Below are 22149 nucleotides of genomic sequence, written 5' to 3' on the forward strand. Positions count from 1 at the left end.
AAAAAAAAAGAAGCAGCAGCAGCAAGTGGACCACATGGGCATTAAGGGCTACAAAAAGTATTTATTTGTTATCTCCACATTTACCTTCACTATTAGGGCAATGTCTTAATGCCTTTTGAGAGAATACTCTTACACATTTAAATTTAAAGGGCTTCTCACATTTGTGCTCTCTATAACTGTTACTAGCTCAGACTCATTTTTTTCTTCTTCAAATGGTATAAATAAAATTAGCTTTACTGTTTGCCAGGGGCTTATATTGAAATGGGTAGGAGTATCTAGCTACCTAAATTTTGTTAGACACATTGTTACTATTTCACTCCACTGATTTCTTCTGTGCAGGGTAAATTCAAACTCCAACCCTGGGTTTTAAATTAAATTGCTTTTTAATACTTCGTATAGCTGGTATTTCATTCTGGTATTTTCATGCACTAACTTTTCCACTTAAGGATAAATTTACAAACAAAGGAAAGGGAAAAGAGCTAGGAGCAAAAGGGAAGGATGAGAGAAAAAAAAAGTAAGAAAAATGTTGGTCTGTCATTCAACTTTTTTTTTGTAAAAAACATGATGATTTTAAATACTTCATTAGACTTTAGGATAATCATCCTCAAAGAACCTTCAGATTTATCTTTAACCATTCAAATCAACATTGAAAAAACTTAACAGGATATAGGAAGGAAATCATACTTCTTTATTGAAATTTTTCTTACTTGCTGTGAGAATTTCCTCTACAAATGCTGGCACCCTTTCTGAAGTAATATCATGCATGGAGGTTATTCTCTGTGAAAACTTCTCTTTCGGCTAGATGAGCTGTTAAAGTACCCTTCCAAAATACTTTTTAAGAGAGAAAGAGAGAGAGAGAGTGAGGAAGGGAGAGGGGAGAACATGTAAGAGTTACATATAAGAGAATAGTAACTCTTTAAATTACTTTGAATTACTCTCTGTTTAAATGAGGTTTAAAATTGTAGGGAAACTGATGAGAGGTGTTTAGGTGGGGCACACCTGCTCAGTCAGAATTTTCAGTTAACATGGTTAATTAACAGGTTGGAAGTACCCCAGCTCTGTAAGACCTGCTCTGCCAAGGCAATGAGGGGAAGAGAAATGCATGCACAGGTCACCAGAAGATAGGTAGAAGCTTGTGTTTAGCAAACATTCATAATAGCCAAAAACTAGAACCAATCCAAATGTCCATCTGCAACAGAACAGATAAACTGTGGTGTGACAAAAGATAGAGTATTATAATTCGCTTCTCATCCTTGACCCTGGAAGTTATCTGTCCTTTGGCAATATTCTTAAACACTAGGGCCTCATTTGTCTGCGTGTAAATTGTGACTCACTATAGGCTTAGCGCTTAGGGAAAAAAAGTTATCTAGATTTACTACATTCTTTGAATAAAGCTGTGTAACAACTAACTATTTTATTTATGATTGAATGTTTTATATTTGGTTGTTATATAGTCTAGCATTCCCTCTGAAAGTCCACAGTGCAAGCCAGGCTTACACACTACACAATAGTTAAGGCTGCTCAGGGAAAAGAATCAACTCAATGAAGTCTAAACTAAGACTGTCTGGTGGAAAGAACAGCAGTTAATGACGGTTACAAATCTGTTTGAGAAACATTTACCATGGACCTACTATGTGCCAGGACTTGGTCTGGATGAGTATGATAGAATCCCTACCCTATGTACAGTAGTAGCATTTGTACATAAGTTTGTAGCAGCCACTGTAGAATCACATCTAGTTAATTCTGCTTGGTTGAAGGTAGAGGGGAAGACATACATTAGAAAAGTCTTCATGGAAGAAGTGATGCTAAAGCAGAGACCTGAAAGGTGATCAGTGTTCCTCCAGTAAATAAAGTTAGCAGCAGCCATCTTTTATCTTAAGGCAATTAATTGAGCATCACTGGGGTGGAGAAGTGATGAAAACTGTCTAACTGCTGCCTTCATGGGGGAAACATTAAATGAATATGCAATGCAGCAGGAAATAATGATGAAAAAAAAAAAGCAGAGATGCTGGAGAACACAGAGGTGGAATGACACAATATCCTGAACTGCTTTAAAATATTGAAAGTGGAAACTTTTCAGTGAATTTTATATCTTGAAATGAAAAATGAAAAGGAGACAGATGAGGTAAGAGTGGTAAAATCTTGAATCTAGGTGTTGGGTATAGAGGTAAAACATTCTCTCTCCTTTTAGGTTTAAAGTTTTTCTTAACATAAAAATAAAGAAAAGTAAAGGCAGAAGATAAGACAGAATGATGGAGGCGGGGTAGTGTTATACAGAATTGCAGAACTTTGTGGTAGGTAAAGCTTGTCAGTGTGAAATGCCTTCTCGACCCCCAAGTGGAGATGTCAAACAAGCAATCACATTTACAAATCTGGACATCAGGAAGGAAGTCGGGCTAGAAAGATCTGTTGGAGAGTGAGCAACATGCTGAAGGCATTTAAATCCATGGGTCTGGATATCCTGTAGGTAGTGACCTAAGAAGAGGGCAAAGAACTGTGCTGAGAATCCCAGAGTTTAAATCCTGAGGAAATAAGAAGCTCCAGCATGGAGACTGTCAGACCTTCTTGGGATCCAAAAAAGGTGTCCCAGAGGCCAAATTATTCCCAGGAGCAAGCGAGCAATCAACTCTTTCCAGTGCCACTGAGGGGTCAGGTGAGGTAAGGACTCAATGGTGACCATTGAGTTTTGCATGATGGAGATCATGTAACAGACTGTATACTCACTGACCAACTTCAGCAAATTTTAACATTTTGCTGTAGTAGTTTCAAATCTTTGTATTTATAAATGAAGTAAAACATTAAAGATAAATATCTCTATCCCTGATGCCATTGCCCCATTCAGAGCTGTCATACTCTTGCCACCACTATACTTCAGGGACTGTATGATACTTGCATCACATTCCTGCTGGGGTTAGGATGGCGTCACTCCTCAGGTGGAATGAGATGAGCACTGTGCCACGTGGCCTGTGGGGTCTCTTCCTAGATAGCTCTGATGCGTTCAGAGTTTTGTCCCACTGTAGGACCCCCTAGCCCTTGCATGCACACTTGCATATTCTCTGGGCTCTGTGCATGTGGGACCTTTTACAGTTCCGTGGGTTCCTTGAGTGCCTTTGCCTTTTCCATTTCCATTGCCTACAACATGCCTGTTGCCTCCTTTCCTCACTCTCTTGCTCTCCACCTGCCTGGCTGACTCATACCCCACTGTATGACTCTTAGTAGCAGTTTGTTTTAGTGCTTCCTTAACATCCTGAACAGAGCAAATATTGCCTCGTCTTGGTTCCCATAGAGTATCCCTCTCTGTGTTTTATATTGTCTTTTATTTACCTGTGTGCTAATGAGAACCATGCTAGGTAAAAAATGAATGTACTGGGCTCCCATGATATCTATAGAGTGTGGCTCTTGTAGCACCTGCTTCCCTGAATTGTATGTAAGTGTTATTTGCCTCTCATCTTCCACCCCACACACCACACTAACATCTGTGTGTGAGGGAAGCTCTCTTTCATTTCATACTCAGGTACTTAACAGTATAAGTCCAACATGGACCCTAGAGTTAGATGGCCTCAGTTCCAATCAGAGTCTGTCACTTGAAAAACTACTTAATTTCTCTAAGCCTCAATTTTCTCACCTATAAAATTGAAATGATAATAGTATCCACTTCATTGGGTTGTTGAGAACATTCTGTGAAGAAATGCTTGTACAGTACAGAGTGAGAATTCCATAAGTGTCAGCTGCCATTGTTATTAGATAATAGTGGATAGACAGAGGGGATGAACAGATGAGTGAGTAGATGGATAAAATACCTTAGTAATTCTGGTGCCTGCCCCCATTCTTGGCTAATCATATAACTGTTTGATTAAGTTGACTAAGTTGAAGTCTAGTGAAATACCGCCTTTAATAGATAACCAAATTCCAATAATGACAAACAAATGATTTTGTATCTCACTAGGTGTCAGATACTACATGTTATTTTGTAAAGTAGTTCTTGGAAACAAGAAATTGGTAGAGGATGTCTTCGCTCTTTTTCTACCTTCTGATAGCTTCAACCCTTCTTTAGGAATATTCATTAACTATCTTCACAGCAAAACTGAGTTGATATCATTTGACCTGCTTTGTCAAGAACATTAAGATTAAAAAAAAGGCAAAACGGTCATAACCGAGTCAATTGCTTTTCTGACTCTTAATGACTCTGCAGACCAATTTTTACAATGCTTGTTTATTATATCTAAGTGTAGTGATATTTTCCATTCCTTGGAAATTTCCTTTTTCATTTAGGCAAACCTCTCTTCCCTAAGTATTCACCTGGGGAAAAATAACCAGGCATAGTTTGATAGGCCTTATCTAGGATAAAATAATTATAAAGATTCTCTTTCAAAATTATTAAAAAGTAAAACATGTTGTCTCTTATCTAAAGCTTCTAACTTATGAAAAGAAAAATGTGTGTTTCACTTTTTTGTGTGCAGGCACCTCGTTCAGAAGCTCTCACCATTCTTGGTTCTCTTGTCTGCTTTCCAAATACCTACCGAGAAATCCCTTTGCTGCAGTCCATGCCGAAAGTTAGTGAAGTCATTACAGGAACCGAAGATGTCAAGGTACATAATGCATTTTATTGAATCTCAAGTTTAACAATTTATAATTCTAGCTATATGGTTATCTCTTTCATTATTATACTATAATCTAATCATCCCTCAAAGTTTTGCTGTATTGTTTAAATGTTTCAATAATCATATTTTTAGAAGGCTGTTTTAGGGGGATTAAATGTATGAGATTCAGAGCATATTGCAGTAATAACTGTTAGGTTCCTCGTTTATCATGCCTATGAGTCATAATTATGTAACGAATCATCCTTTATAATAATTTCATCAGTTTAATTATGCTGCATTAGTGCATCAGATGAATTTATAAGACATAATGTAAATAAGCTTAAATATTCAGTCTCATTATTGGCCTGATTAAATGCTACTAATAATTTGAAATTCCTTGGAGAATAAGAGTAAGCATTTGTTCTCTCCTCAGCTGACTTTGGGGCAAACAAAAATACTTTTCAAATCCCAGAATCGATCAGTCTGTCTGTCTTTCTGTCTGACTGACTGTCTATGGTACATAATTATAATATAAAATTCAGTGTACAGTATATAATCCAATTAAAGTAAAAGAAAACTGAGATTTTTCTAGCTAGAAGTCTCACTTGCTTTCTAGGTTTTTATTGTATACCTGGAAATACTCTTCTCTAGGCTGGCTTAATTGCTCAGGGGACTCCCCACGAGCCCTGTGTTTCCTTCCCCAGGGTTATCCCTGATGGGAGCCCCTCCAGAGCTCCCTCATCCTTCAGTACCTCCTGACTGCTTGGTACATGGTCAGAATATGTGAGAAACAAAATTTTTAATTTTATTTAACTTTGTGCTTTTAGCATTACCTCATAAATATTTTACTGAAGAATGCCACAGAGGAACCAAGTGAATGTGCAAGGTAAATGTTGAATAAAGGTAAACTATTTTACAATTTTAAGATACACATTTATGTGTAAACACTTATTGTTAATAAACACTTATTCTTTCACATTACTCTTACACTGAAAAGTGTAACAAGAATTAAGAAAATGCTTTACTAATTTTTTCATTACAGGTTTTTTTTTCCAATTTCCATTTCTATTCCTTCATTGAGTCATGATTTATTTAGAAACATATTTCTAAATTTCCAGGCATATTATTTCTATTTATCTTTTTGCTATTGATGTCTTAGTTAATTGCATTGTGGATCAGAAATATTGTCTGCCTGATAATAATTGCCTTAGAAGTTGTTGAGATTTGCTTTATGTCCCCATATGTAGTTAGTTTTTGCAAATGTCTCATGTATGCTTGAAAAGAATTGTTTTTTAGTTGTTGGGTGTAGTGTTCTAGATGTATCTATTTTCTTAATTCTTTAAATCGTGTCCTTTATTCCATATCCTTTATATTTTTTTCATCATTTTAATTATTCACTGAAAAAAAAATGTTAAAATCACTCACTATTACGGTACATTTATCTATTTCTCCTTGTATATCTGTCCATTACTGTTTTATATGTTTTGAAGCTATCTTATTAGTTGTAGAGAAGTTGAGAATTATATCTCTATAGTGAATCAAATCTTTTATATTTATGTGATGTAGTGACCTTCTTTATCTGAAAGGGTGATTTTTTTTTATCTTAAAGACCATTTGTTTGATACTGATCCAGCTATTTTTAAATAATATTTTCTATCCTTTTAAATTTAATCTTTCTATATTCTTTTAAATGTCTTTATAAAAACTGTATATACTTGATGTTATATATTTATCCTGTTTGATCTTTATTTTTTAACTAAAGCTTTAGTTTATTTACATTTATTGCAATTACTGATATATTTGGATGTATTTCTTTCATCTTATTTTATACTTTGTTATTAATGTGTCTCAACAGTTCATTTTCTCTTCTTTTGCCTTCATTTTTTCCCCCTCTCCTTTTCTTGCTTCCTTTCTCCCTTCTGTGCTTCCTTCCTGACTTCCTTCCTTTCTTCCACTCTTTTTCTCTTTCTCTACTTTTTCTTTTTTTCAGATAATTATTTTTTCCATATTCCATCTATTACATCCATTTTTTTTTAGAAGTCATAGATACTCTTTCAGTTCTTTTAGAAGTTACCTTAGAAATTGTAATATGCATACTTATCTTACTAATTCTGAAGTCAGTCTATCTTTACCCTCTTTCTGAATGATGCTAGTTCCTTAAAACATAATCTTCTGATTTTGCTTTTACATCAGCTGCTCCTTTCCTGTCTTCCTCCTCTACCTAACCTTTGAATGTTATTGAGACTCGAGGATTAGGCCTGGTCTTCTTTGCTCTCCATGACTTTCTAGGTGCTTTTATTCGTTCTAACCAGACTTTAAATATCACCTACCTGCTGATGATACTGAATTTACTTACATGGTCCCTTCTGTGAACCCCTTATAGATTCAGGCTTATATTTTAAACTGCTTACTTGATATCTCAACTTGGATGTCTTAATATATGCAAACTTAACACAACTGTAATCAACCCTTGAGTCTGCTTACTGTCCCTCAGACTTCTCCTCAGTGAATGGCAGCGTCATCTACTGAGATTTTCAATCAAGAAACTTGGGGAAAATCCTTGATTTCTCCTTTTCCCATACCCACCACATTCAGACTTTCAACAAGTATTGACAATACCTTTTTTTCAAACCCCTTTTCTTTAGTGTAGAAAGTCAAATTTCTGTGTACTTAAACATGGAATGGAAGTGTGTACAACATGGTCAGTCTAAGTTGTGTAGAAAAGGAATTAGACAGTGAAATTAAGGGCATGTAAGTGTACATAAGCAAGCAGACTGAAATATGGTCAAGATCTGAACTAAATGGAGGAGAATTAAAAGGAAATATAATTGTGAGTGATAATAATTTAGAAAAAGTAAGAAAAAATAAGTTTTTCTTATATAAATTGGAGTGGTGCGAGGTTATTAAACAGTATCAAGAGAGTGTGTTGGAATACAGAATGAGAAGGAAGGTAGTATTGCCATTAGCTAAAAAAAAGAGTCTTGATAGATAAAAACTTATTTGGGATCACAAAGGACATACTTGGGATGCAGGGAACCTTAATTAACAAGAGCATTTAGGCATAAGGAATCATTAAGAATATTAGAATTGGACGATGCTAAATGGGAGAGAAAATAGCATGGAAAGCTATTATAAGCTAGTGTGGCTTAAAACTCAAAGCAGGTGAGAGTAGTTTAGATTATAAAACCATTTTACGGGTCACAAATGTTCTCCATAGTGCAAAGCTAATAGTTACAGAGTAATGCAGGTGTTGCTAGAAATGAGAGCTCTTTGCTCTTAACAAATTACATTTAACAGATAGGTTAATGGGCTGTAAAAAAAATGTGTGTGTATTCATACACACACAGATGTACGCAAAGGAAGAGAGGCTCTTAAATGGTAAAAATAGAATTTTCAATATAATTTCCAGTTGTGTAGATTTTAATGAGTTGAACAGAATCTGGGTGAAGCTGGGGGAAAATAAAGAGGCTTTTTGAAAGAATGTAGAGTACATGCAAACTAAGAGTGAAAAGTATGTTTTCTAGATTGAGAATAAGCATAGGAATTAGGCAAGAGAAGAGATAGATTTAGACAATTCTATACAGTAAGAAATGTCGAGGGTTAGAATCCTGTGGAACTTCTGTATAAGGCTGGTGTTGGAGAAACAAAAACGGCCTGGCATACCTTGTAAACTGAGTTGCACTGCTTTCACTGAGTGAATTTTGGTAGAAGGTGACACAGTCTCCAAAAGGTTTTTAATGTGCTTGTTCTGACGCACTTAATCTATCCTGATTTAAAGAGGAGAGAATCAAGTGAAACTTGGTGGTTTTAAAACCTCAAAATATATTGATTTTAATTGTCGAATTATATCGGATATAAAGGAACTTTCAGTATGGAGAGCTGAGCAGTATTGTCCAGTTTGACTGGCACTGGATGTGACCTCTTCTACAAAGAACAACATAGACATATTGCAATCAACGTCTGGCTCCAGGTAGTGGTTTGAATCCCCTTTTTGTTCTGAGAGTGAGCAGATTTGGGAGCAAGTATTTTAATTTTACATATAGGCATTCAGAAAAAAAATTAACAAGAATTTTTAATTATTGCAAAAGATAGTGGAGTATATCAGTTCCAAAGAGAATTACCATTTAAAATTGATTTATAATTGAAAAAGGTAATTTTTAAAGGACTGTGCAACTCAAAGACTATTTTATCTTAACACATTGTTTCAAAGAAATAACAGTGAAACTTATTTTGAAAGTTGTATTCAGATATTCCTTAAAATACAGCATTTGTTTTCTGTTTGTGGTAGATGTTGTGTGTTTTATTATAAGGAAAACAGTTATAAACTCAATTTCCAACAATTTTCTAAGAGTCGTGTTTTTGATTATTCCTCAAAAATATCTTAAAGCAATAAAATTTAATAAAAAATTAGTTTCAGCAAAAGTAAGTGATCTGTGATATGTGATCTGTAAGTGATATGTGATCTTTGCCACTAACAGATAATATAAATTTATTTCATTAAATATTTAATTACTAACCATTATCAATATTTCTGTTTTTCCTGAAAACTGGCCTATTGAGGGTACCTTATTCTTTTTCTTAAGAAGGTATTCTGTTAATCTGTCTATAAGTTTTAATACTTTGTAAAAAAGATTTCAAATATTTTGTCATTTGAAGATACCAAGAAGATTTGGTCCAGGAATTAAATTTAAAACGTTAAATTTCATGAAAGTTTTCCTCCTTTTCCTTTTTTTTCCAAAGATGCATTGCTGTTTGCTCCCTCGGGGTCTGGATATGTGAAGAACTCGCGCAATGTACAAGCCATCCTCAACTGAAAGAGGCCATTAATGTGATAGGTGTCACTTTGAAGGTATTGCCAGTTCATGACGTACATTCAACATTAAGCTATATTTTAGGTTTCAACCAGTTTTTGTTTGAATCAGCCCCATCTTTATTTCCCCCTACGTTACTGAGAGGTTTTGGTTCAAAAAAATTTTTTGAGAGCCATGTTGAATGTTCTGTGAGGTTCCCAAGAGAGGCCACCAATATCTGCTTCCTGACTGGCAGCTGCAACCCAGCCATCCATAGCCTGAGTGTCCCTGGACCAAGCCCAGTGGCCAAATCGGGTTCCTCTTTGGTTAGGCAGCTCCTGTGGTAAACAGGACACCTGTCACCTGCTGGTGGGTGTGACAAGAAAGTGGGATTTCATGCCCTGGTCTCTTCAGCAGGACTAAACAAGGAGACCTGACAGCCCTGGTTAGTGGCCCTGAGTGCTCACTGTTCAGCTGGGCCTTGAACACATATAGGGTGTCTTTCTTCCTTTGCTTTGTTAATAAGAAGAGCTGACATTTACTGGGCATTCACGCTGGGTCAGATTCATGGTAAAGTCTCTAAATACTTTTGTTAAGCTTCACAACAGCTCTGCAAGGTAAATGTTACAATACCTTTGTCACAGCAGAGGACAGAAAGGTCCAGAGAAATCAGGTCAGGAGCCTACTGCCATGCAGACATACGTGATGCAATCAGCACTGAGAGCAGATCTGTGTGACATAAAAGGCAAAACTCAACTTTTATATGTGCTCTTATGCCACTTCCTAAACCAGAGCTCAAATCCAGCTGAGTTCTTTCCTGGCTCCTGCTTAGAAATGGTGATAATAATTAGCATTGCTATTAGTTCCCCTCCAGAACCAGTGAGTGCCTAGCCCCTGCCAGGCACTGTTCTGAGGGTTTGTGGAAGTTTTTAGTTACTAGGTGATTGTCTCATTTTATAGTGGAGGAATAAGGTGCAGGAGAGTTAAGGAACTTGTTCTGGGCTCTAGAGCAACAAGCCAAGCCAAAGTCCAAATCTTGAACTATCCATCTGACACCAGTGTCCAGGCTCTTGCTTGCCCTTCTCTGCTGCCTGCCACAGGGGCTATAATTGTAACAGCCATTGCAGCTGACACTTGAAATAGTCAACGTGCAGCCATCGAACAGCCCCTGTGCAACCCTTCGTGTGTGAACCCACAGGATAATTAACTAGGGGTGTCCCCTGCCTGTGGGTGAACATCCAGTCTTCCTTTGCAGCCTGCCTTCCTTTGCAGGCTGATTTCATGGCAGCTCTCCTCACTCATCCCTCTTCCTGACCAAACTCAAAGCCTTCTGTGCCCTCTGGCCCCCTTCTCTCCTTCACATTTGGGGTTGCCAGTTGTATCATGAGAGCTGGGAAAATGCTTGCTGAGGATCCCTGTGGAGAGGAATGGGAAATTGATCAAACCAAGATATCACTTAGGAGTGCTCCCTCTGGCCTGAGCAGGGTGCTGACCCCTGACCTTCGTCATTATATTTAATCCTTAGAACTACCATATGAGATGAAGGGTTATTGCTACCTCTGTTTCACAGATGAGGAAAATGAGCTTATTGGGAATGAAGGAGCTTGCCAGGGTCAAACACAGGACATTCTCTGGTCCCATGTCTGGGATTTTGCACAATCGTGGTGTGCAAGACAGTCCCCCTGACTCCCAAGTGAAAAAAGCTGGATATCAGTTGTAAATCTGTGTAGATTCCAGTTCATTTTTAATCTTATTTTTTTTTTATTTTAAGATGTTTTTCAAATTTTAATTTTTCTTAAATGTAGAAATGTAATATGGTTCCCCCACCCCATCCCTTTCCTAGAAAAGCTGTAAATAAGTTGATGGTATCTTGGAATGAAAGAGATGTACATATATATCTACATCTATATATCTAGCCTTCTACCATGTATGGTTCTATGTAATACAGAAGAAAGATGGAAATCGATAATGAGAAGGATACGAGGGCTTATATTTTTTTCTTAGTATTTCTACAAAGTTTCAAAAATATCTGTAATTTTTCTCTACTTGTGAGGAAAAACTTAAGTCACCAGAAAAAAAATGTATCTGCCATGTATTGAGTTCTTACTCTGTCAGGGTGTCCCAGCAGAGCATGGACTGTCCTGTTGCATTCCTTCAGCTCTGTGTGTGCTGCTGCTCCTTCTATTTTAGAAATGAAAGGGTGATTAAGGAAACAAAGGAACTTGCTCCAGCTTGAATTGCTAAGAAATTGGAGGGCTAGGATCAGCCAAAGCAGTCTCCCTTTAACTATTTTGAATAACAGAGGAAAACTCATGGACAGAAGTCCTAGTTCCAGGGACAACAGATCTGCCCTCCATGCTGCTGCCGGAGAGATCAGTCTATACACAGGCCTGACCGCATGACCACAGACTAGCATATCGGGCATGGTCTTTGGAGATATACAGAAGTGGATCCCTGCCTGCTCCATGAGGCTGTCAGTTTCTTCAGAGTACAAACTGTATCTACCCTGTTTATCTTGTACCTTATGCTTTTAATTCAGGGCTGGCACACTGTCAGTACTCAATGAATACGTACTGGGTGAGTGGGTGAGTGAGTGAGTGAGTGAGTGAGTTGAGTGAGTGAGTGAGTTGAGTGAGTGTTTTATTTCATCCCCACCATTCTCCACAGCACTCTGTGTGTCAGTAATACTACTGCACTTGCAGCCCTCAGTGCCTATGCCCTGCTATCCACTGCCTCAAAGGAAATACGCTCCCTCTGCATTTTTCCAGGCTCAGCTCACCTTTCCCCTCCCTCCACAATGCCTTCTCTGTCCCCCTCTACCTCAGGCCTCGTCCCTCTCTACCCCTAGCGCTTTTTTCTTGTCTGCCATAGCTCTCATTTTTTCATTGCCCTCTTGTCTGTTTTCAGTTTCTAGATGTAAGAGCCATGCCATCTTTGTTTCTACCCTGTGACTTGACCACCATGATGCAGCAAAAACACACCCAGTGCCCACTCATCTTCTTCCACTCCCTCCATGTTCCATCGTTACCTCAAACACACCATGCATTTCTCCTCAGGGAGCTGTGCTAGGCATTAGGAATATAATGATGAACAAAATGCAAGAAAATAAACACAAAATAGCAAGCAGACAAACACAAAAGATCATCTCTAACAGCCCTTAACACCACAAAGGAACTGTAACAGGAACAGGATGAAACTGAAGAGCTGGAGGGGGCGAGTCGACCCTTCTTTGGGTGGATATGGAGGCCTTGAGGAGGCAATGACATTTAGTGCCATGATCTAAAAGATGTGGCTGCATCAGCCACATAGAAATCTGGAGAATGAGTGCCCCAGGCAAACAAGGAGCAGATATAAATTCCCTAAGGCAGAAACAAGCCAGAGTGTTAGACGGATGAAGGTCATCTGAGGCCTGGATGGCCGGAGGAGGCTGTGAAGAGCCCTCTGGGTGCAGATGCTATATCTCTGGGTTTGCATCTGTCAGGAAGGGGTAGTCAGTAACTATTCTGTAGAATTAAATTTAGTCACTTTTCCCTTACCTTCTTCCTTATCTTCTGCATTAGTCACTGAGATGCTAAATGTTAGCTTTTCTGTGTTGTGTGGTACCCAAGTCAACTGGTGTCTGCTTCATGTGACTTGGAGCTCCTGGTGTGGAAATAACTAAGATACATAACTAGAAGTTTCCCTAGACAGGGACACAGAATCAGTTACAAACTTTTCTGCCCCAAATAATAAGATATGGATAGCAGTGTAGCCCCAGGTTCTGGCCAGGGAGAGAAGCACAAGATACCCTCCCTCCTCTTTTTCATACATGCTCAACAGTCAGTCCTTGCAGGTGCTGCCCCTTTGACATGCCATCTCACAAGAAATGAAAGCAACCGGAGGACCTCGGACACACACAGGCTCAGAAAACATACGCAAAGTAATTGAACATACCATAATTTGTGAATTGTGGTCTCATAGTCCCAAGTTTTTCACACACTCATGTTACACATGTTGCTTAAGTTTAATTTCCTAGGATAAAAAGTCATTTGATCAATCCCTGTGTCTCCATGTGTGAAATGAAGATAGCATCTGACTTACAGAGCTGTTAATGAGGATTTTTCAGTACTAAAATGAGTAAAAGTCTTGTAAAAGGTTCAGCACACAGGGGACAGTCAATAATGCACTGCATTTTAATTTTCTCTAATAGTCAAAACATGATTTATGTTATCTTAATAAGACATTTGAAATTATGGTTTTAATTTCCAAATGATTAAATGATAGCTGCTTGTCTCTATAGAATGTTATATAAATTAATACAGCTGGTCTAGACAAGAGGCATTTATAGAATGATGATCTGATAATAGGACACATTTTTCACAAATTTAATGCGAAACAAGGAATGGTATCTCTAAATGGAGCTGGAAAGAAATAATTGTTTTGTTCTTCTTTAGGAATAATGTACATGTTAAGTTAGGTTATTTAGTTTGGGGTTTTGTTTCTTTTCATAGTTTCCTAACAAAATCGTGGCTCAGGCAGCTTGTGATGTTCTTCAGTTGCTGGTTTCCTACTGGGAAAAGCTTCAGATGTTTGAAACCTCTCTGCCTCTGAAAATTGCAGAAGTAAGTCTCTTTCCTGTTATGCTAAACTATTAGCATTTCCTTTTTATTATATTTGATATTTAATTAATTATAGATACTCAAATAATTATTGGAGAACCAACTATTAAATTGCCATATGAGTCATTCATTTTAAGATTGAATTGCACTGATTCTTCTTAGCTGTTATTTCAGGCACTGTGTAAAGAAACCACCAGTGTTCTAGGGCAGAGTCTTACACTTGGGGAGTTTGAAAGGCACGACCGCAACAAAGAGACCTTTTGTAGATTGGGCTTCATTCATCCAGAGTAATTTGGATGGTGCCAACAAGGAGTAGGCAGCTGGTTATGATGCCCTCTGTGTGTGTGTGGGGAGGGGTCTGTTGTGTAAAACAGGAGTCTCTCCCAGGCTGAAGCCCACGCTTTCTGCCATAGCATGATTACCCAGCTGTAATGAGATTACTGCTATAATACCCTCTGTGAAGGTAATTGGTAGAGGAGAGGGACAGAAGGAACAGGAAGAATCATCTCAGTGATAATATCCTGGAGGTTGGTTACATTTGGGGATGTTTGCTTGTACAGGAGCAGGTATCCTCACCCCTCTAGGTGCCTCGTGGTAAAGCACATCTATTCCTGCCAGTTTTTATAGCTGTACTTTTTAAAATGTACCCTGCTTTTTACATAGCCAGTGCTAACTCTTCAAGGAAATTTGGTTTGTCTCCATGTGCTATTACAGGGAAAGAGAGTGATATTGATTTATTATCTGTCAGCCCTAGACAGATTTCACCAGTGAGATCACTTCATTCTCTCATATATATCAAAAATCACTTGTGATTTTTGACCAAAAGTGAAATAGAGCCTTGGACATAGGAATATAAGATGCTGTAAAATGTAAAGTTGGGTTTTAGGGCAATCATGTAATTTATCATCTAAACAAGAATACCTTTAAGAATGAAAGGGGTGCTGTTACACCAGGACAACAGGTCTAGATCTGTGGTAATTTGCTCATGAAAAGCATAGAGACTGAAGATGGAAATTATATGACTACAGAGAGAAATATTCCTTTCTCTGGGGCTCCCAACTTCACCACCAGTAGAGTGGAAACCAGGCATGGCCCCAATTGCATTCCCTGATTTTCAAAATGGCACATGTCTGTAAACGGGCTCTTTGCTTTTTTATTACCTTCCTCTAGTGAGTTGGCAGCAGGCTGGGTTTAGTTGAAGGGCCATCTTGGGATTCTTATCATATGGCTTCCAAAACTATTATTTTGGTCTATTTGATTGGGGATTTGTCTTTTATGCAGATACTTGTGGCCACAATTGCTTTTCTTTTACCAAGTGCAGAGTACTCCTCAGTGGAAACAGATAAGAAGGTAGGTAGCACATTGGCTGTTTTCCCTCGAGTTTGTGTTTTTAAAATGTAAGACAGAATGAAAAAGAATATTATGTATAAGGATATTTTTTATGACATCTTTCTCTATTGGCCCTCCTGTGAAACCCTTATTCATTCCTTCATTTATTCATTTCTTTTGCACTTGTATGTTCATTAAATAATTACTATTCTACAGGGACAATTCTGTTTATTATTACCTGTAGTGAAGTTTAAAAGACTGCAGTATAAGGTACTGAGCCTGTTTCCTCTTCCAGTTTATTGTGTCCTTGCTACTCTGCCTCTTGGACTGGTGCATGGCATTGCCAGTGAGCACCCTTCTCCACCCAGTGTCCACGGCAGCCCTGGAGGAGCAGCACCTATCCAGAGCCCCCTTGCTGGATTATATCTACAGGGTGAGTCTCCACCTGGGCCTCAGGGGTGTAGAGTGTGGATTTAAGCATCAGACAATTACCAAAATATGTTTATGCATTAATTATTTATCTATGTTCTTTTGGAAAGGATTTATGGGGGGTAGGGAAAACAAATAACTTAAGAAGTGAAAACAGAACAGATATAATTGTAGAGAATTGTAGATTACCAAGTGAAAGATGCACATATTTTTACATGACTGCCATCTTTAAACACCTGCAGTTTGATCAGAATCCCCTAGTTTTCATGGAACATGGTTTATATCTACTTAATTTAAAAAAGAACTGTTTATATTGTAGGAATATCCTTAGCCTTAGTTTGACAAAATCTGTTTTTTAAAGGAAAAAAAAAGTATAATGGTCCTAGTAATCTCTTTGCTTTAAAAGATCTTAAGAAATAAATTAATGAAATGTATCACATCAAAATAATTAGCCTCATAATTTTTATAGTACTTAAACTATTTGAATTTCACCCCCTACTGATGACTAAGTGTGGTGTTTGCTCTGGACCCTTCATACGATCTTTCTGTCTAGGACTTAGAGTCCATCCTGTGAGGGCCTTATTTATTTATTGGTTTGTTTGTTTAGCATTTATGTGTCCATTGAATAATTGCTATTATGTAGGGACAATTCTGTTGTTTATTTTTTTAGTAACAAACATTTAATTAATAATAGTTAAAAAAAGGTTATAAGTCATTAACTGATTTCTTTGTTGTATTATTTTTAAATGTATGAAATTTTTTAAAAAGATACTTAACCATGGTTGAAATTCTATTACGAAGTATTGTGTATTTTTAAAGGGTTTTTTCAATGGTCAGAGATTTTAACAATTTTGTTAGGATTAATTAGATACTTCTGTCATCCTTGTGGTTTATAAACCTATATGAGGCTTGCCTTGACCAACCTTACAGGTAGCCACAGTCATTTAAAGTCATCTCTTTTCTAACATTTTTCTTAAGAGATTTCTCTTAAAATTGCTTTACCAATGTAAAAGTCACCTTATAGTTAACATGATTCACAAATGTGTTGAATAACTTTTTTTGTATTTTAGTCTAAAGGAAACTTTCTATTGAAATATAAATGCATCCAGAAAATTGCATTTACCATAAGTGAGAGCTTGATGAATTTTCACAAAACAAGCACACCTGTGACCCAGATCTCAGCTCTAGAAACAGAATATTTCCAGCATCCCAGAAGCCCCCACTGTGCATCCTCCTAGTCCCTACCCCCATACACATACAAGGATAACCACTGTCCTGTCATAGCTTAGATTAGTTTCACCTATTTTTGAACTTTATGTAGATGGAAGCATACAGTATTGTGTCTGACATCTTTCACTCAGCATTATTTTTGAGGGATTCATTATACTGTTGTGAATAATTGTAGATTTTTTACTCTTACTGCTGTTTCATATTACACAGTGAGAATAAACTATAATTTTTTTATCTATTCTACTGTTGATAGAAATTTGGGTAGTTTTAGAGTTTGGGACCATAAAAAAAAAAAAAGCTCTGTGAACATTCTATTCTAGTATGTTTTTTGGTGCACGTATGTACGCATTTCTGCGGTGTATATCCTTAGGAGTGGAGTTGCTAGAATACATATGTTCTGCTTTAGTAGTGAACACACTAAATCATTTTCCAGAATGGTTGTACTAATTTACGCTGTCACCAACAGTGTCAGAGAGTTGCATCTGCTCCACATTTTTACTAACACTTTGCTATCTGGTAGGTATGTATTTGCTGTCTGGTAGTGGTATTGCATTATGGTTTTAATTTGCATTTGTGATTTTTATTACATTTGACTAATAGAACTTAATTCTCTCAATGACAGAAGCTCAACTTTTATATTAATAAGAAAGCTACCATAATTTTTGTATACTGCTTTTGCTAGGAAGAGGACATATTCAGGTGGCTATCCTTTGTGACTACAGTTCTTGGTACTTTTTACTCATAAACAAAGGTTATATACCCCTAAATCCTCCTCCAGTTCCCAAGAGGTAACACAAATAAAAGGAACTAAACAGAGAGACATCAAGCCTGACCAGAAGGCCTTCTGCCATGTGGACAAATCCAAGCTAGTCATGTAAAAATGAATTTAGCCCAAAGAAGTCTCCTTAGTTTCTAAAGTATTACTTTGATTTTCATAAAAATCAGTTTTTTAAATTTATTATCTTGAATTTATGATCAGAAAGGAAAATTTAGTACAGTTATTAGCTCATGTGTACATTTTGGCATATGCAAGATGATTTGTATTTGTATGGCTTATAGAGCATCGATCAATAGTAATTGGTAAACAGCCAGTAAGCTTTTAGGAAACCGATCTTGTGAAAATAGTGATACTTTAAAAATTTGTATTAAATTTACTTCATTAATCATACTTTTAAAAATTGTGTTAAATTAGCTCTTCCAATTCTTGGGGTCATGAGTTGTACTGATTCAGGTTCATGAACATTTACGAAGTGTGCTGATAGTCAGTCTCTGCTGTTGCTTTCATTCTGCCCTCCACCATAGGTGGTGGTTGTTTACTTTGTGGTTTATCTCACAGCTAATCTTTACCTCCCGACTTAGTTTTTTCTACTTGTGTTGGCGTGTGGTGGACTGGAGCAGGACTTAGGTGTGTGCAACCACACAGAATGGCCAAATATAGACACTTTTGCTTTCTTTTTGCCTTGAGAATATATTTATTGTCATTGATGTGATAGAGGTAAAGTACACTTGCTAATAGCAAGAATATGTTTTAGAATGGAAGGATTTAATGTTTTCAAGTATTACCACGCAGGAGTTCTACTTCCTAAGTGCTGTTGTAGTTTGACAAATTGTCGGGGGATTGGAAGTTAGTGACGTCCGTGGTACACATTCCTTTCTGTTTTTCACAGGTTCTACACTGCTGTGTTTGTGGCTCAAGCACATATACCCAACAGAGTAACTACACACTGACCCTGGCTGACCTGTCATCCTCAGATTATGACCCCTTCCTGCCACTGGCAAATGTGAAGAATTCTGAGCCAGTCCAGTATCATTCATCAGCAGAACTGGGCAACCTGCTTACTGTTGAAGAGGGTGAGATTCTTCAGAATATTAATTCTTATGGGCAGGAAAAGGAAAGATTATAGCCTTTTACCCATGCTTGCTGTCTCATTATTAATTTTTAATCTAGCTGTTGAAATCCTGGTTTCCAGAGTCCTCTATGTCTCAGACTCCTGGGACTCACAAAAACAGTTCATTTTCTATCCCCAAGGAGCTCTACATCTAATGAGAGAGACAGAATTAATGCAGAAGGACTCATTTGTAGACCAGTAGCACCATAGAAGCTTCCCATGGAAAAGAGCTTAAGCCAGACTTAGAAGGATGGACAAACTTTGAAAGGAGCCAGTAGAGTGTTCTAGACTAAGAGCATCATGAAGAATGAGATGGGAATTTACATGCCACAGTTTGAGGATTGCTCTGCTCAGAGCAGAGGGGCCATTTTAATGAGTGTGTGCGTATCCTCAGGACTTAGGAACTGCTGCCTGTCCTCCTCAACCATCCTTCTCCCCAAAATGATAAGAGTTTATTTCTGGAATGTGAGTCTAAATGTGGGTGTATTATCTATACATTCATCTGATAGAATTGCATAGAACCACCCACACACACAAATGAGTGCATGTAAAACTCATAAACTCTAAATATTGATGAATTATTTCAGTGTCACTTTCCTAATTCTGATATGGTACTATAACTATGTAAGATGTTAACCATTAGGGTGAAGGATATTTGGAATCTCTCTATATTTATTACAAGTGCACGTGAATCTTCAGTTGTCTCAAAAGTAAAAGTTAAAAAAAAAAAAAGTGGGTGTGGAGGCCCAAGAATGGAACCCTAGGGGTAAAAACATCCTTAAAGAAAAAGAAACAAGAGAATGTCACCAGGAAAGCAGATGGGGAAAGAACCAAGAAAGAGTCATTTCTAGGAAATCAGAGGAAGAGGGCAGATAAGGAGCCAAGGAAGATCAGCAGCGATAGGTGTTTCAGAAAGATCAGGGAGGGTAAGAGCAGAACAGGAGTCATTTTATTTCCCAACTAAATGTTTGGTGGTAAGTTTTGCTGAGTACTTTGGGCAGAGTGCTTTGTCTGTACCAGAGAGCATAAGCAGATGACCTGGGGGATGACCATTCAGAACTCTAAGACTAACCCTTTTCATGGAGCTTTTGGTGGAGAGAAGGATACAGCAGGCATTAGCTAGGTGAGGGCATGGGGTCCATGCGAGATTACAGAGTCTGGAGTGTGGTTCAGGCTGAGAGGAAGGGGCCCAGTGAGGTGAGGATGAAGAGGACAGGAGTCAGTGTACCAGTCAGGAACAAGGGCTCTGGAATCAGCCAGTCCTTATTCTAGCTGCATTTTGTAGATGAGCAAACTTCAGTGAAGGGAGTTTCCTCAAGGGTGTATAAGCCAGAAGTAATGGAGGTAGAATTTGAATTTGATATTTAGTGACTAAGTTCCTGAAACCTCATGTTATTTACTCTGATATTTTGTAAGAGTACACTAAAAGTTCATTTTGAGTTGTGTTGCTGATGGACGGTATGTGGCACATTTTCATATTGTCTTCGTTTTGCCCTCCATTTGCTTAACCATTGAGTTGTCTTTTTCTGGAGTTCACTGTTTTTTTTTAAACTGCAATATTTTCTTGACTCTTTTCCCACAATTGTAAATTCAAACCATTATTTTTTTAAAATAAAATGACCCTTTGTTTCCTTTTTCGTTTTCTACCTTGTAGTCCATGTCTCATAAGAAAATTAACTTACTTTTTCCTAAAGTCATTAATTTACATTCATCCCACAGGGCTATCCCCAGAATAGGTTCACCACTTACTATGATTCATCCCTTAAAAATAGCAGAAGATTAATAGGTTAGTGAAAAAGGAGAAACCTAAAAATGCACGTTTAAATTTTTGTACTATTTTTCTTTCAGTGTACAATGCTCTTTGACTTGAATATTCATTCTCCAGATAACTTCAGGACCTTATGCAAACCCATCCTAACATAGTTCTGTGGTACTAAAAATAATTGTTTAAACTTCTGCGACACAGAGCTTTTATTATTCACTAACATTTTAACTAAATAGAACTGCAAAGAAACTTAGAAGCATATTGAGACATACAGACACTCTTGCTGATTGACCACATCCTGATCAGAGTAAAGAGAAAAGATACAGATGATAACTTAGGTATTTTAGGTTAAACGAAATGTGCTCATATTTGAAGGTTTTTTGTTTTCATTTATGTCATTATTTATCATTCATAACAAAACTATCTCTACTCAGATAATGTTTCCGATAAGCAGTATTGTATTTTATCTATTTTTTTAAGTGATTCTTTATAAATCATTACCTAATTTTTGATATAATTACTACTTTCAGATAGAGTTACAAAAAAGAAACACATTTAACTACCTGCTGCTGAGGTAGCTACAGGCCTAGCTCAAGGAAAAGCCATTAAAGGCCACACGTATGCTCAGATTTCTTATTATTAATACCTAAATGCTTAAAAAGAAGGGAGGGCAGGAGCTTTAAAAAATAACAATTAAAGGACAACCTAATATTACTGCTTTTATATTTCATCTCTAAATTTAGAAAAATAAATATTTGGAATATATTTTTTCATAGTTTGTGGAAATCATGAGGTTTTTTTTTTTCATTAATGGAGTCTAGATTTTCTTCTTATTTTTCAGGGTACCCTCTGCCGCCCTCCCCTTCGCCCCGCCACCAACCCCTAAGCAGTTGATTCAGCTGAAATCTGTCAGGGAAGAGCAATTCCCAGTTTAAAAATGCTCCCTTTCTTTACTTTTTATTACTAAAGATATTTTGGGCCTTTATTGGCTGTGCCATGGTTTATGACATTAATAGTGTGACTCCAGGTTAATTTCGCATTGTATAATTCAAACATGTTAATTAAAATACAAATTTATATTTATCTCAAAGTAGAAGCACAACCTATGGAAGTAAAAGTAGAGGGAAGTTGCTTTTCAATTGTTATACTCTGCTTGGGCTTTATCAAATTGGACCTCTGTGGTTAGTTTCATGGCCCGCCCTACCATGTCATCACCACGTGGTGTCTTAACCTTGTGACTCCTGAGCACCCAGCTGGCTGTACCTGTGTTGTTTGAGGCATTAACATTTCTGATGGAGTGTATATTCAGATGGAATGATAGGCATGAATAAAACGCATCTGTAACTTTTTAAAAATTAATATGGGCACAAAAGCAAAGGAATTCATAACTGATTTCAAGGGAATTGGTTGAAGTGTTTTAAATTTCTCACCTGTATCGAAATCATACATAGTTCTGCGAAGAGTAGGAAGAAGAGTTTAATTTCAGAGACAGATGTAGATAATCTCCTTTGCTTCTTAAAAATGAGGTTTTTTAATACG

At 37.2% G+C, this 22149-nt stretch overlaps 1 protein-coding gene across 4 annotated transcripts in view; it reads left to right on the plus strand.

The window, feature by feature from the left end:
- The window catches only part of RALGAPA2 (Ral GTPase activating protein catalytic subunit alpha 2), a 291465-nt gene that overhangs the window by 161107 nt on the left and 108209 nt on the right, over positions 1-22149 (plus strand). For all 4 annotated transcript variants that reach the window (XM_039874353.1, XM_039874357.1, XM_039874355.1 and 1 more), the window contains exons 25-31: positions 4461-4589; positions 5408-5466; positions 9321-9429; positions 13861-13971; positions 15250-15318; positions 15593-15730; positions 18624-18807. In XM_039874353.1, coding sequence (XP_039730287.1) covers positions 4461-4589; positions 5408-5466; positions 9321-9429; positions 13861-13971; positions 15250-15318; positions 15593-15730; positions 18624-18807 — 799 coding nt within the window. The remainder of the gene's footprint in view (positions 1-4460; positions 4590-5407; positions 5467-9320; positions 9430-13860; positions 13972-15249; positions 15319-15592; positions 15731-18623; positions 18808-22149) is intronic.

This window comes from Pteropus medius, unplaced genomic scaffold, assembly GCF_902729225.1.
Source record: "Pteropus medius unplaced genomic scaffold, Ma_sr-lr_union100, whole genome shotgun sequence".
Lineage (NCBI taxonomy): Eukaryota > Metazoa > Chordata > Mammalia > Chiroptera > Pteropodidae > Pteropus > Pteropus medius.